Here is a 15,433-nt window from a genome sequence, read left to right on the forward strand (position 1 = left end):
TAGTATATGCACTGAGACTGAAGGGTCATTAGTGCAGAGATCAATCAAAGCAATTATTGGGATTTCTTTAGTCCTGGGCGCGTTATAAAGCGGTCTCCAATTTGCAGCAAAGACTTGCCCCTGCAGAGCTTCAGTTGCCAGTAGAGACATTTTCATGGACTGGTAAAATTGAGCTTAGTGCATATACTACACAGAACCTCTGTCAGTGGTTCTCAACCCGCCAAATGCCGTGACCCCTTGATAAAATTTCCTAAGTTGTGGGAACCCCTAACAGTAAAAAATTTCGTAGCGTGGGTTGTCGGCACCCAAGGCAAAACAAGTAATTTGCGCCCCTAAGCCTTACATTTGTGAAGTATTAAAACCCCTTATGGTACATTTTAGTATGTACCACTTTTTTTCTCCTTTCTTTCCCTTTTATCTCTCTATCCTAAATTCTTCCTCCACTCCCTCACTATGTCTCCGACTTTGTGGTGTTTCGTAGCAGTGACACCTCTACCAAAATCAGGAGATGGGGTCTCCCCAGCCCCTCCCACTTCACATTCCTCACCAGTCAGCTGACCGCTAGTCTCTGCCCCCCCAGCCATGTCATGAACTGAATGGGCAGCTGCAAAGAGGCTGAGTGGGCTGCCGTGGGCTCCAGGGACTGCCCCTGCTGGGTGGCTGCAAAAGAGGTGCAGGCTTCAGGAACAGCCCAGGATTTGGTGACCCCTGGCAAATCATCATTTGACCCCCAGGTTGAGAAGCCAGTGCTCTATGTGGTGATAATCCCTATTTATTTTCTTTCACCTGTCCATGATAAAATGTCTCTGCTGGCAACTGAAGCTCTGCAGGGGCAAGGAAATCCCAATAATTGCTCCCATTGATCTCTTTACCCTAATAGCCCCGCAGTCTCGGTACATATACTATACAGAGCCTCTATGTGGTGCTGAAACTTCAGAGTCATTAGGGCAAAGATCAATCTGAGCATTTTTAGAATTTCCTTAGTCCTGGGTGTGTTTTTATAGCATGGGCAGCAATTTCGAGCTAAGCCCCGCCCCTGCAGAGCTTTAGTAGCAGGTGGACACAGCTTCATATGAGGTAGAAATTTGTCAGGGTTAGATGTTGGGCGACAGGTTCATAGAAAATTGTGTACATGAAAGTTCCACCACATCTGAATGCCGGTGAACCGCCTTGGCTGCCAACGGCAGTAGGGATCACGCCACACCTCTGATGGCAAGATGTATCCGCCACTTTACCTAATAGACGTCATTCCCTTGGTTAGAAAGCTGTAGATTCTCAATCACCAAGTGTGTGGATTCCTCTATTCCAGGGGTATGCAATTAGCGGACCTCCAGCTGTTTGCAGAACTACAAGTCCCATGAGGCATAGCAAGACTCTGACAGCCGAAAGCATGACACCCAGAGGCAGATGCATGATGGGACTTGTAGTTTTGCAACAGCTGGAGGTCCGCTAATTGCATATCCCTGCTCTATTCATTCAGTTTCTGACATGATGTTGCCAGTGACAGTTTTGCTAATGGGCCCAATAATGACGATCTAAAGGTGCATCTAAACCTAAAAACCAAAATGTATTCCATTACTTAACAGGCCTTTAATGGCATCAGTTTTCCTTTTTCAGGCTTTCTATCCTTTATTTTCATCTGGTGATCATGCCATTAGCCCACTTCCTGTCTAGGGTGACAACACCCGCTAGACTGTATCTATGGAGGAGCAGGGTTGTCACCCTAGGACAGAACTAAAGAACACCTCATCTCCTTATCCTCATAAGAGGGGAAGGTGTTCTGTAGTCCAGAGAGATAACTGTATACCTGTAGTGCAGCACAGGAAGTATTTTTTGGCAGGTATTTTATTTGAATTTTTTGCAGTTTCTAAACGGATGTAATGCGTTAAATTTTTATGTATGGTCAAAACATATTCGTTTTGGATTGAGAAGGGAAAGGTTAAAGCCCCTATCGAGGCTATACTTTGCTGTCTGTGTCCTGCCTGCTGGTGCAGTGTCATATTCTGCTCCCTATCGCAGAATGCTGCGGAAGTCACGAGACGGCCAACTGCGCATGCACTCCAACGGCAAATGCGATGCGTTCCAGGGGATTTACGACACTACCCTTCAGTGAACCATCACAATTTGTCACGGAAGTGACGTATTGCCATACACGGAGCGGGGGGGGGGGGGGGAGAGAGAGACCCATTCAGAGCGAGAGAGAAATAGACATTTAGAGATACGTAGATACATTCAGAGCGAGAGAGGTATACAGATATAGAGATACTGAGAGAGAAGCGGGGCTCAGGGAGGGGATTACCTCCCCTATGTGCATTAATTCCGTTATCTATAATATATGTACACGATCTCTCTCTCGCTCTGAATGTATCTCACTATCTCTATTTCTCTCTCGCTGTGAATGTGTCTCTCTCTCTCTCTCTCTCTCTCTCTCTCTCTCTCTCTCTCTCTCTCGCTCCGTCTATGGTAATACGTCACTTCCGTGACAAATTGTGATGGTTCACTGAAGGGTAGTGTCGTAAATCCCCTGGAACGCATCACATTTGCCGTTGGAGCGCATTGCGCATACGCAGTTGCCCGCCACGTGACTTCCGCAGCATTCTGCGATAGGGAGCAGAATATGACAACACACCGGACAGACTTCCCTTCACTTCCTGTCTTGGAGATGCAACAGGAAGTTGGATTAAATCTCCCCTAAATTTAGGTAGATTCCCATCTTAGATGGTTGGAAGATTTACCCCCCCTCAACTCTTCCCTCATAACTCAAAAGTGTAGGATTTCCACTTTCTGTTATTTGGTTATAGTGCCCCCGGGACAAATAAAAGGGGCGAATATCCATATTGGGGACAAAGACGGCAATAAACTTTTACAGGGGGTCTAACCCTTCCAAACTCCAATTGAAACGAATCTAAAAAAAGTTCTGATGATATCAAACGTCAGGACAAAAGGTAAGTCCGGTTGTCGTCTTAATCCCGACAGATATGAGTATGTGGGGATGAATGTTGCACACCGACAGGTGATGTGTGATTTCAATGGTCTCGGGCCTTTCTAACGCGCTTCGTCCCGTCCCTGGGGCTTAACCCCTTCAATATTGGGCTTTCATACCCACCTCCATACCGGGCCTATTCTGGCACTTCTCTCCTACATACGTACAAATCATCATCATTCTTTTGCTAGAAAATTACTCAGAACCCCCAAACATTATGTTTTTTTAGCAGACACCCTAGGGCATGGGTGCTCAACCTGTGGCTCTCCAGCTGTTGCAAAACTACAATTCCCATAATGCCTCAGCCTTTGGGAGACATGCTTGTACCTGTCAGCGGCTTGCAATGCCTCATGGGAATTGTAGTTCCGCAACAGCTGGAGAGCCACAGGTTGAGCACCCATGCCCTAGGGAATAAAATGGCGGTCATTGCAACTTTTTATCTTGCACGGTATTTTAGTAAAATTTTTTCAAATGCCCTTTTTTTGGAAAAAAAAAATGGTTTCATGAATTAAAAAATAACAAAACCGTAAAGTTAGCCCAATTTTTTTTGTAAAATATAAATGATGTTACGCCGAGTAAATCGATACCTAACATGTCACGCTTTAAAATTGCGCACACTCATGGAATGGTGCCCAACTTCGTTACTTAAAAATCTCCATAGGCGACGCTGTGAAAATGTTTACAGTTTCGATACCTAACATAAGTGGTTTAAACGGCGTTTACATATGTGGGCGGGACTTGCGTGTGCGTTTGCTTCTGAGCGCGAGCTACCGGGGACGGGGCATTTTACTTTATTATTATTATTATTATTATTATTATTATTATTTATTTATTTTTTTACTTATTTTATTAGAATTTTTACACTTTTTATTATCACTTTTATAAACATCCCTTGTAATAGGAATAGTGTGTGACAGGTCCTCTTTATGGAGAGAGGCGGGGTCAATAAGACCCCACATCTCTCCTCCAGGCTGGAAAGCATGAGGTCGTGAAAAAAATGTCACTGATCTCATGCTTACTAGCCGTAATCGCGGCTTTGTTACCGTGCGTGACGTCATCACATTGCGCCCCGGGCCTCCGATGGTCATAGAGATGACTGGTGACCATGTGGTCACCAGTCATCTCTATGCTTCCCATCTGGCGCCGGACGATTCTTTCTCTGGGCCCCCGATGGCACGGCAGAGCCCGGAGAAGCACCGGATGGTGGAGGGGGGGGGGGGTGTCCCCTCCCTGCCGCCTATAAGAATGATCAAGCAGCGGAACTGCCGCTATGATTGTTCTCATCGTGCAGAGAATCGCCGACACAAAAGAATGAGATCTGAATGATGCCTCTAGCTGCACCCATCATTCAGATATCCCCGCACAAAGCCCAGGACGTCATATGACGTCCACCCAGGATGGGGGATCCCCTCTGTGGACGTCCTATTACAATGGGCCGGTAATGAAGAGGTTAATTGTAAAGGTGAAAAAGTGGAACAAGATACTGGAATTTATACATCCCATTCATGAAATGCAAAAAAATTGTGATTGGGGCGAAACGTGTTAGAGTGGCATAGGAGGCGGCTAAGGCCGTTTACATCACACCAACTGTTGAGCTGGAGAGGTGCGGCATCCATTGGTTCCCACATACTCGCACCTCTGTCTGTAAAAGGTTTTTCCTTTTTTATATATATTTTAACAGGTCACAAGTTACCCAATGAGAGACGTTCAATGTTGGGAGTTACCCTTTAGGTTTTTACCTTGACTTCTGTTCACTTATTTCCTGATGATGGGGGTCCTCACCGTTTATACCTCATACAAAGAGAAGAGCATTTTCCTTGTGGCCCACAGAAAGGATCCCACTGGGATGGACCCCGATGACATCTGGCACCTCTCATCCAGCCTCAAACGGTAACGTGTCCCATTTATACGGCATCTGTGTGCTATGAAAGAGCAGCCCCTATACCAGGGATATGTCATTGGCCGACCTCCAGCTGTTTACAGAACTACAAGTCCCATGAGGCATAGCAAGACCCTGACAGCCACAAGCATGACACCCAGAGGCATGATGGGACTTGTAGTTTTGAAACGGCCGGAGGACCGCTAATTGCATTTCCCTGCCCCATACAGTGCTTTGAAAAAGTATTCATACCCCTTGAAATGTTTCCACATTTTGTCATGTTGCCAAAAAAAAAAAAAGCCACGTGTCCAATGAAACATTTGAAAGAAGTGTAAATGAGCCATAAGGCTTTCCTGGTCTCTCCTCCATTAATCCCTGTGTTTTTCCCCCTCCTTTAGGTTTGACGACAAGTACACCCTGAAAGTCACCTTCATCAGTAGCAAGAGCAAGCAGCAGCGGGACGCCGAGTTCACCAAGTCGATAGCCAAGTTCTTCGATGACAACGGCACATTAGTCATGGACTTGTTTGAACCCGACGTCTCCAAACTCCATGACAGTTTGGCTGCGGAGAAGAAAATGAAGTAAAGAGAGAACAGTGGGGGGGGGGCCTGTCTGTCGAGTTATGCTTATGAGGGATAATGCAGAAGCGGTATTTGAGAAACAAAAAAATAATGTTTACCCTCCCCCCCCTCGGCTTGGGGTTTTGTAAAGCCACACATTTCGCTAGCAAAGCTGCCATAGACCGTGGCGTAGGCCCTTTCTGATAGGCCAATGACAAGGTTCTGTTCTAAATACAATACATTCATCACACCGGATCTCCAGAGGATTCTGGGGGTCTCAACATTCCTTCAGTCTCTTTTTGTAGAAGAATTCCTAGTAAATAATAAGCCACGTTTTATCCACGTGTCTCATCAGTCCGTAACACCCCCAAACCCACCAAACGAATTTAAAAAGCTTCAACTGCCCCTTTTTTTAGATGACATTTGAATGCGATTGGTTACTGTGGGGTGTTTATATAAACGGCTTTTGCCACGTGGATAAAGAACGGCCACTGACTCAAACACACACACCGCTGTCAGAATAGCCAGGCGGTGCCCCAGGTGCTGCATACCTGAGCCCACCTTACTCTGCTAATACCGCCACTCCCACAATCCTTTGCTCGGGGAATGGGGGAGATTTTTTTTATTTTTTTGGGGCGTTTCCATCCAATTTCGCAGGAACTGCTGCTGGTTTCAGAATGGATTCTATAGGGACATACGTCAATGTGAGTCCATGTATAGTCTCTTCTTCATTGCAGGATAAGAGAAGCTGTCGTTTTCATTTTAGCCATGTTACAAAGTCAGTTCTTGCCTGTTACAGACTGTGTGACTATTTTGTCTTTAGTTATAATACAGATTTACTTATGGAAGATTTAATTACCGCCCTCCCCTGTCATCCTGCATGCCTCACAGGCAACAATACAGACCACACTCTGACATCAGCATTGATACATTTTATTGTTCTGTGCAATAACGCAGAAGGTCCACCCTGACCCTTCTCACTCTGATGACATCAGCATGGGTAAACTTTATTGTTCTGTACAACAACACAAGGTCCTCCCTGACCTTTCTCACTCTGATGACATCAGCATGGGTAAACTTTATTGTTCTGTACAATAACACAAGGTTCACCCTGATCCTTTTTTACTCTGATGACATCAGCATGGGTAAACTTTATTGTTCTGTACAATAACACAAGGTCCACCCTGACCCTTCTCACTCTGATGACATCAGCATGGGTAAACCTTCTTGTTCTGTACAATAACACAAGGTCCACCCTGACCCTTCTCACTCTGATGACATCAGCATGGGTAAACTTTATTGTTCTGTACAATAACACAAGGTCCACCCTGACCCTTCTCGCTCTGATGACATCAGCATGGGTAAACTTTATTGTTCTGTACAATAACACAAGGTCCACCCTGACCCTTCTCACTCTGATGACATCAGCATGGGTAAACTTTATTGTTCTGTACAATAACACAAGGTCCACCCTGACCCTTCTCGCTCTGATGACATCAGCATGGGTAAACTTTATTGTTCTGTACAAGAACACAAGGTCCTCCCTGACCCTTCTCACTCTGATGACATCAGCATGGGTAAACTTTTATTGTTCTGTACAATAACACAAGGTCCACCCTGACCCTTCTCACTCTGATGACATCAGCATGGGTAAACTTTATTGTTCTGTACAATAACACAAGGTCCTCCCTGACCCTTCTCACTCTGATGACATCAGCATGGGTAAACTTTTATTGTTCTGGACGATAACGCAGGAGGTTGTCACCCCCCCCCCCCCCCCCCCCCCCCCCCCAAACTCTTCTCGCTCAGATATGGCCCACCTGGAAAATAGTTTATTCTTGGAGATGGATTAATCCCTTTCTGGTTGAAATCCTTCAAGTGGATCTAAACCCATCAAATGACCCCGTTTAAAAAAGTTACATTCCCGTCACGTGCCACATTTGCTTGTTCTATCGACCAAACTGCTGGTGTCAAAACTGATCACGTGCAGCATCATGGTAGTCGAGGATGAAGTGTAGGCCAAGATGGCAGCTTCCTTGGTTGAAAAATTATAAAAGGGTTTAGTTCCACCTTATTGGTTTCAAAAAAACGTTGCATTCCTGGTGTTTTGTCAAAATAGCCAATTCATTGAGATCTCCAATCACGTCACTTCCTGTTACTATAAATCGGGCATCACTAAATGGCAGACCGCGGTCCAGTTCCGGCCCCAGTAGACATGCTGCTCGGACTGCAGCCTCGCCAAATAGTTGCCTGCGTGTCCTCTCCCTGCCGCCAGCTCGCCTGTCTGTTCACAGCATGGCAGGCGTGCCCGCGCCTGTCTCTTCGATATGATCGTTGCACTGCAACTTTCTCACGCTGCTCGTCTTATTCACACAAGATGAGAAGCGTGGCCGCTTGTGCCATTAACCACATTCTCAAACTAGCAATTGGCTGGTGTCATAACTGATCACAGGTGCAGCATCATTAGCGTAGACCAAGATGGCGGCTTCCTTGGTGGAAAACGATAGGAGGGTTTAGTTCCATTTTATTGGTTTTAAAAACAGTTGCGTTCCTGGGATGCTACCAGTCACGTTTGCTTGTGCTTTCACCTAAACTGTCTAACCACTAAATGGCTGGAGTCCCAAGTGATCAACGTGCAACATCATGCCAGTTGACGATCAAACAGAAGCTAAGATGGCAGCTTCCGTGGCTAAAAAGGAAAGGGTTTTTTTCCACTTTCAGAGTGAGGAGGTTTTGGGCAGATCCCCAGAACAATAAAATTTTGCCAATACCATCAAAGTTTCGCTGATCTCTGTGGAATGGGGAGCAGACTCCAATTATCTGGCACCTGTGCCAACAGCCACGGGCGGACTTTGAGTGGAAGCTTTTCCTGGCCCCTCCTTATTTTGTTTCTCTTGCTTTGAGGCCGGGTTCACACCGTCCTCGCACGCGGCTCACAGCAGGGGTTCGTGCGTGATGGTCCACCAGGTCAGGTCCGATTTCAGCCCGAATTTTGGGCTGACATTGAACCTGAAATGCACCAAAAAAAGCATGCGTTTTTCCGGCACACCGGACCGGCTGTGGAGATATGTGAACCGGCTCCATAGAGCAGTGTTTCCCAACTCCAGTCCTCAAGGCACACCAACAGGTCATGTTTTCAGGCTTTCCATTATTTTGCACAGGTGATTTGATCAGTTTCACTGCCTTAGTAATTACCACAGCCGTTTCATCTGAGGGAAATCCTGAAAACATGACCTGTTGGTGTGCCTTGAGGACTGGAGTTGGGAAACATTGCCATAGAGAGCCAGTCACATTCTCCTGCTATGCGGAGAAATGCGCATTCGAATCGCATAGGTGTGAACCCAGCCTTTTATGTCTTTGCAGCTAAGAGGTGCCATCCTTTTATCTGCGGATGCATGCGGTCTCCCAGCTGCTGAGTGTGCATATCTGGATCGAGTTACAAAGGAATGTGGACAGGCCTTGTTCTATGAAGCTGGGAGAGAGACGCACATCTGCCAGACTTTAGGTGACCCTCGACACCTTGTATAATATGAATCTTTCATAAATAATCTTGCATGGTTATAATTGAAGGGAAGATATGTAGCTTCTTGTATGAGTCTGGTTTTCTATAACCATCCACTTATTGTATGTCCAGGCAAGCCTTCCTTTTTTTATAGTTTTGGGAAGAGTGGCAATAACTGAAACCCGCTGCTATCCAGGGCACAGATGGAGAGACTCGTCCCCACTTCCTATAACTTTGCCACGCTGGAATTAAGGGAAAACCTGTGAGAGGGGCACAGTAATAAGATGTGATCTTTTCAGTAGTAAGGGAGGGATAGACCTCCTGTAAGACACCCCTTTCACACTGAGGCAGTTTTTAGCGCTTGAAAAAGCGCCTAAAAACTGCCTTCCATTTATTGCAGTGAGTGCTTTCACACTGGGGCGGTGCGCTTGCGGGACGTTCGAAAAAGTCCTGCAAGCACCATCTTTGGAGCAGCTTGGGAGCTATAGTGCTCCCAAAATGCTCTTGCCCATTTAAATGAATGGACAGCGCCTAAAAAGCGTTTTGAAAGTGCAAAATGGGACTTTTTTTTGTTTTTGAGGGTCACGTGACCTTAAAATATCCTGCCCGAAAAGCAGCGCAAAAACAACCGGTGACTTGTCCTTAAGGTTCCCCTAACATGAAAGTTCCTTCAAGGACTGCGCAGGTGCAAACTTGCCAACGGAAATCTCCGAACCTCGCCCGGCATCCAGGCTCATTCTTTAACATCCCCGTGGATTGGAGGATGTTAAAAAAAGAGCCAGGAGTCCGAGCGGAGCAAGGACATGAGGCCGACTGGCCACTTTCCTCGAAATCCATGCCGGACAAGGTTTGGAGATTTCCGTCGGCAAGTTTGGGCCTGCGCAGTCCTTAAAGGAACTTTCTCGTTAGCCGGAACCATATCAGCAGATCAGATTGCGCCTGCGCAGGAACTTTCACGTTAGCCGGAACCATATCGGCAGATCACCGGCACTGTTTGAGCAAGGCTGCAGTGTGAAAGGGGTCTTGCATGCCGCTTCTGTTTGTTGCAGATCCCTCCCCTCCACCTTTTCACTTCCTGTTTGGTGAAATGGTTTTCAGCAAGACAGGAAGTAAGGGGAAATCCCTTAGTGTCGGGATCCCTCCAGATTCTGGACCGATGTGTCATCAGAGTTTGTAACGGAAGTGAGGTTCTGTCGCCGCCATCTTGCTACACCCTGCACTTACATAGTAATACTCTGAGGAGGGGCAAAGTGGAAATCTTGTTACCCGCCGGCGTTTTCCATTTTACACTTATTTTTAGGGCTGTTACTGATTAAAATTTTCGGTTAATCGACTAATTTCGATTAATTATAACGCACAGTTTTTCAAATTTTTCTAATTAAACTCTCCCCCCGTAATGTCCACATCTTGCCCCGTACTGTAATGTCCACATCTCCCTGCTTGCGCCGTTACTAGGCTTGCCGCCAGGTGTACCAAGATGGCCGTGGCTCCGGAGCTAGGCCGAAGCTGTGACCTTTCCTATGGGCGAGACCGCGGAGCTCAATCCATGGATCGTCCCGATCAAAATTATTTTGATCGATCAAAGAAATGAATCGAGGAATTGTTTAATTTCCGCAGCCCTACTTCTTTTTAACAGTAAAGTGAGTTTATATAGTGAAATCCGGTACTTGGAACTTCGTCTGACCTGTTATGATGTTGAATTTTAAAAGCGGCGGCAAGCCTGCTCATCTTACAGGTTTGCTAATCTGACAGAACACCGCTGCTTTTAAAGTTATATTTACTGTATTTCACTATGTAAACTCACTTTACTGTTAAAAATAAGTGTAAAAAAAGAAAACTCCGTTGGGTGTAACAAGATGTCTGCTGTCCCCCTTCTCAGAGTTTCCTTACTATGGAGGAGTGCGGGGTGTAGCAAGATGGCGGCGGAACGTCACTTGCGTTACCAATTCTGACGAAACACCGGCTGAGTACGCCAGCCGACAGTGTACTCTAGCCCGCTGTCGGCTGAATACAAGTCACTGTAATGCATAACAAAGTGCACTCCTATGACCTACAGAGGGAAGTACCGTATTTATCAGGGTATTGCGCGCTCCGGCGTATAGCGCGCACCCCTAAAGTGGACCCGCATTCCTGTAAAAAAAAGATTTTAGTACTTACAGTTTTGGTGTCTTGCGCCGCGTCGGTGGTGTCCTCCTCGTCGGGTCCGGCGTCCTCCTTGCACTGAGTTTGAACTACTGCGCCGGCATATACCGAGCGCAGTACACTCGTGTTTAGTCGCGCAGGCTCGGCTCCTCTGGCGGTCACGTCCTGTACGTCCAGGACGTGACTGCGAGAGAAGCCAAGCCTGCCCGAATATACACGAGTGTACTGCGCTCGGTATATGCCGGCGCAGTAATTCAAACTCTGCACGGGAAGCAGGTATCGGCGTATATCGCGCACCCACGATTTTGCCCTGAATTTCAGGGCAAAAAAGTGCGCGGTATACGCCGATCAATACGGTATGGTTAAAAGAGCTTTGACCCTACTTCTCCTTTAATGGAGCCCCCGAGAGCAGTCACACCCTTGCAGGGGGTTTAATCCTCCCCCACTCTATCCTAAACCTAAATAAAAATTGAAATAGAATTTTAAATTGAAATCCGTTCCACAAAAAATTACAGGCCAGTCTTAAAATGTATCCATACCCCAAAATTGTACAATACAGTGATGGTGAACCTTGGCACTCCAGATGTTTTGGAACTACATTTCCCACAATGTCCATGCACTCCGCAGTGTAGAGGAGCATCATGGGAAATGTAGTTCCAAAACCTCTGGGGTGCCAAGGTTCACCATCACTGGTAAAATCTATCTTCCCTAGTGCTGGCTGTATTTAGTTTTTTTGTTCCCCAACACTTTTTTTCCATTTATTTTCACCTGGTCTCCTATGAATAAGATTAGAATGTATTTATGGAGGGATCTGTGATTGGCACCTAGACTGCTTTTCTAATTTGGACTATAAACGCAAAAAAACAAAAACAAATGCAGCCACCATATCGAAAGAATGCAATGTGTAATTTCTGATCTTTGGATTCGATCTCCTTTTAAGCAATAGTTTTGGCTGAAGTCAATAAAATTGTGTTATATTAAATAAGAGTCAACAATTGGTCTGTGTATGACAGGGGTGGGTAACCTCGGCCCTCCAGCTGTGGTGAAACTACAAATCCCATCATGCCTCGGCCTCTAGGAGTCATTCCTGTGATTGCCGGGGTCTTGCAATGTCTCATGGGACTTGTAGTTTTAAAACCGCTTGAGGGCCGAGGTTGCCTACCCCTGGTGTATGGCTAGCCTTACAGAGGGCGGTGTTGGGTGATTTACAATCCCTGGCTCATTTACTGGGACAGCCTCATCACCGGGAATCCCAACACTTTAAGCCTAGGTTCACACTGCTGCGAATTCAAAATCGCGGTAAAATGCCCGAAATCGCAAAAAGTAGTACAGGAACTACTTTTTGAAATCGCAGATGCGGCGTCGCACTGATTAGGACAGTGCCATTGCCGACAATTGCCGCCGATTTGAGATGCGATTTGACATGTCAAATCGCATCTCAAATCGTTCCAAATCGTACCCAGTGTGAACCAGGGCTAAAGTGGAGATCCCACGTAACACTGACTGTGCCTAAAACTGTCCCCTCCATGCTACTTATGCTGAAAAAACAAAAGTGTATACTTGCCCATTTTCAGCCTGGTCGTATGATCCCATGTCAGTGAGCGGCTGCTGCAGGGGAGAGGGGCAGAACACTTAACATTGGCTGGGAAATCTGGAAGCTCGCCCTCTTCCCTGCAGCTGCCACGGAGGAGCTGGATCACTTGACTGGAGTGGGGTGGGCTGAAATGGGTAAGTATGTACAGTGGAACCTTGGTTTACGAGTAACGCGGTTAACAAGCGTTTAGAAAGACCAGCAACTTCTTAAAAAAAAAAACCTGGAGTGTTGTCTTGCGAGACGAGTAGGATTCAAGCCAATGGGGCGTGCAGTACCGCATTTGGCCAGAGGTGCGGGGGCGCCGGTGACACTCGGAGCCGTACCAAAATACTCCATTCTCAAGGGTTTCTGAGTTCAGCCGAGCTGTCCCTGAGGCTTTCCAGCGCCCCCCCGCCCACCTCTGGCCACAAGCGGTATTGCATGCAATAGAAGTCAATGCAGAACGAATTATCTTTGTCTCCATTGACTTCTATGAAGAAACTCGCTTTGATATGCGAGTGCTTTGGATTACAAGCATTCTCCTGGAACGGATTATGTTAGTAATCCGAGGTTCCACTGTAATTGGGTTTTTTTCTCACCCACACAGGTTAGTCAGCATAGGTAGGAGGTGACTTTTTAAGACTAGTTTATGTTGGGCAGGAGTTCTACTTTAGGGTGGACCATCCACGGAAAACGGAAGGGTTTTCTTATTTCTGGGGGGGGGGGGGGGGTGTGTATTTCAGTGCCCCCCCCCCCCCCCCCGTGCTCCAACACTTCTGGGTGACCCCAGCGACCAGATACTGGGAGGGGGGCACGCGCTAACAAAAACGCACAGCATTCCTGCCATGGAAGGTGCCCTTTAATAAGAGAGCCCCGTATGTACGCATGTTTCCTGACCAATCACATCCATAGAGCTGCATCATCACCGACCGGCTCCTCATTCATTCTTCTTGTGAGTTTCAGGACAAAACTTTGTCACACAGGATTCTGTCCATTTTCTTTTTATTTATTCAACGGGAATTTACTTGTTCTTTTTTTTTTTTTTTTTGTACACCGTCAGTGGGGACAATAGAAAACAGGGAGGACAGTCCGTCTGCTGTATCTGTAAAGCTTAGCTTTGTCTTAAGGCCGAATCCTCTTGTTATTATTATTATTATTGATAATAAAAGAAAAGAGCATTTTTAGAGGCGTCCCTCTTCTCATTCTGTTGCAATTCACGTCTGATGTGTTCCAGTGTGTCGTTTTTGTAGCCACAGGTTTTTTTTTTTAACAGTACAAATGGGTGATCGTCACCGCTTACCATGTTGGGAGAAGGCCTGCTGCCCACCCATAGAGAGACCCTATTAGTGAGCTGGTGTGCCCGTTATGAGGAGGTCCCTACCAGGGGTTCCCACCATCCCTGTGCCAAGTTCCGGGGTCTGTACACCCGCTGTGCCCATTATGAGGGGCTCCCACCATCCCTGTGCTGAGTTCCCGGGTTTGTACCCCTCCTGTGCCCATTACGAGAGGTTCCCACCATCTCTGTGCTGAGTTCCCGGGTCTGTACACCTGCTGTGCCCATTATGAGGGGTTCCCACCATCCCTGTGCTGAGTTCCCGGGTCTGTACACCCGCTGTGCCCATTATGAGAGGTTCCCACCATCCCTGTGCTGAGTTCCTAGATCTGTACACCTGCTGTGCCCATTATGAGGGGTTCCCACCATCCCTGTGCTGAGTTCCCGGGTCTGTACCCTGCTGTGCCCATTATGAGGGGTTCCCACCATCCCTGTGCTGAGTTCCCGGGTCTGTACACCCGCTGTGCCCATTATGAGGGGTTCCCACCATCCCTGTGCTGAATTCCCAGGTCTGTACACCCGCTGTGCCCATTATGAGGGGTTCCCACCATCCCTGTGCTGAGTTCCCAGGTCTGTACACCTGCTGTGCCCATTATGAGGGGTTCCCACCATCCCTGTGCTGAGTTCCCGGGTCTGTACACCTGCTGTGCCCATTATGAGGGGTTCCCACCATCCCTGTGCTGAATTCCCAGGTCTGTACACCCGCTGTGCCCATTATGAGGGGTTCCCACCATCCCTGTGCTGAGTTCCCGCGTCTGTACACCTGCTGTGCCCATTATGAGGGGTTCCCACCATCCCTGTGCTGAGTTCCCGGGTCTGTACCTCTGCTGTGTTCATTATGAGGGGTTCCCACCATCCCTGTGCCAAGTTCCCAGGTCTGTACACCTGTGCCCATTATGAGGGATTCCCACCATCCCTGTGCCAAGTTCCGGGTCTGTATACCTGTGCCCATTATGAGGGGTTCCCACCATCCCTGTGCTGAGTTCCCGGGTCTGTACACCTGCTGTGCCCATTATGAGGGGTTCCCACCATCCCTGTGCCAAGTTCCGGGTCTGTATACCTGTGCCCATTATGAGGGGTTCCCACCATCCCTGTGCTGAGCTCTTGGGTCTGTACACCTGCTGTGCCCATTATGAGGGGTTCCCACCATCCCTGTGCTGAGTTCCCGGGTCTGTACACCCGCTGTGCCCATTATGAGGGGTTCCCACCATCCCTGTGCTGAATTCCCAGGTCTGTACACCCGCTGTGCCCATTATGAGGGGTTCCCACCATCCCTGTGCTGAGTTCCCAGGTCTGTACACCTGCTGTGCCCATTATGAGGGGTTCCCACCATCCCTGTGCTGAGTTCCCGGGTCTGTACACCTGCTGTGCCCATTATGAGGGGTTCCCACCATCCCTGTGCTGAGTTCCCGGGTCTGTACCTCTGCTGTGTCCATTATGAGGGGTTCCCACCATCCCTGT

General features: G+C 47.5%; 1 protein-coding gene across 3 annotated transcripts in view; it reads left to right on the forward strand.

Moving 5' to 3' along the window:
• Positions 1-6,427, forward strand: part of SPCS2 (signal peptidase complex subunit 2) — a 69,654-nt gene extending 63,227 nt beyond the window's left edge. For all 3 annotated transcript variants that reach the window (XM_040339835.1, XM_040339834.1, XM_040339833.1), the window contains 2 exons: positions 4,739-4,873; positions 5,261-6,427. In XM_040339835.1, the coding sequence (XP_040195769.1) occupies positions 4,739-4,873; positions 5,261-5,447 (322 nt within the window). In that variant the 3' untranslated portion in view covers positions 5,448-6,427. The remainder of the gene's footprint in view (positions 1-4,738; positions 4,874-5,260) is intronic.
• Positions 6,428-15,433: the final 9,006 nt, after the last annotated feature.

The sequence above is a fragment of the Rana temporaria genome, chromosome 2 (genome assembly GCF_905171775.1).
Source record: "Rana temporaria chromosome 2, aRanTem1.1, whole genome shotgun sequence".
NCBI lineage: Eukaryota > Metazoa > Chordata > Amphibia > Anura > Ranidae > Rana > Rana temporaria.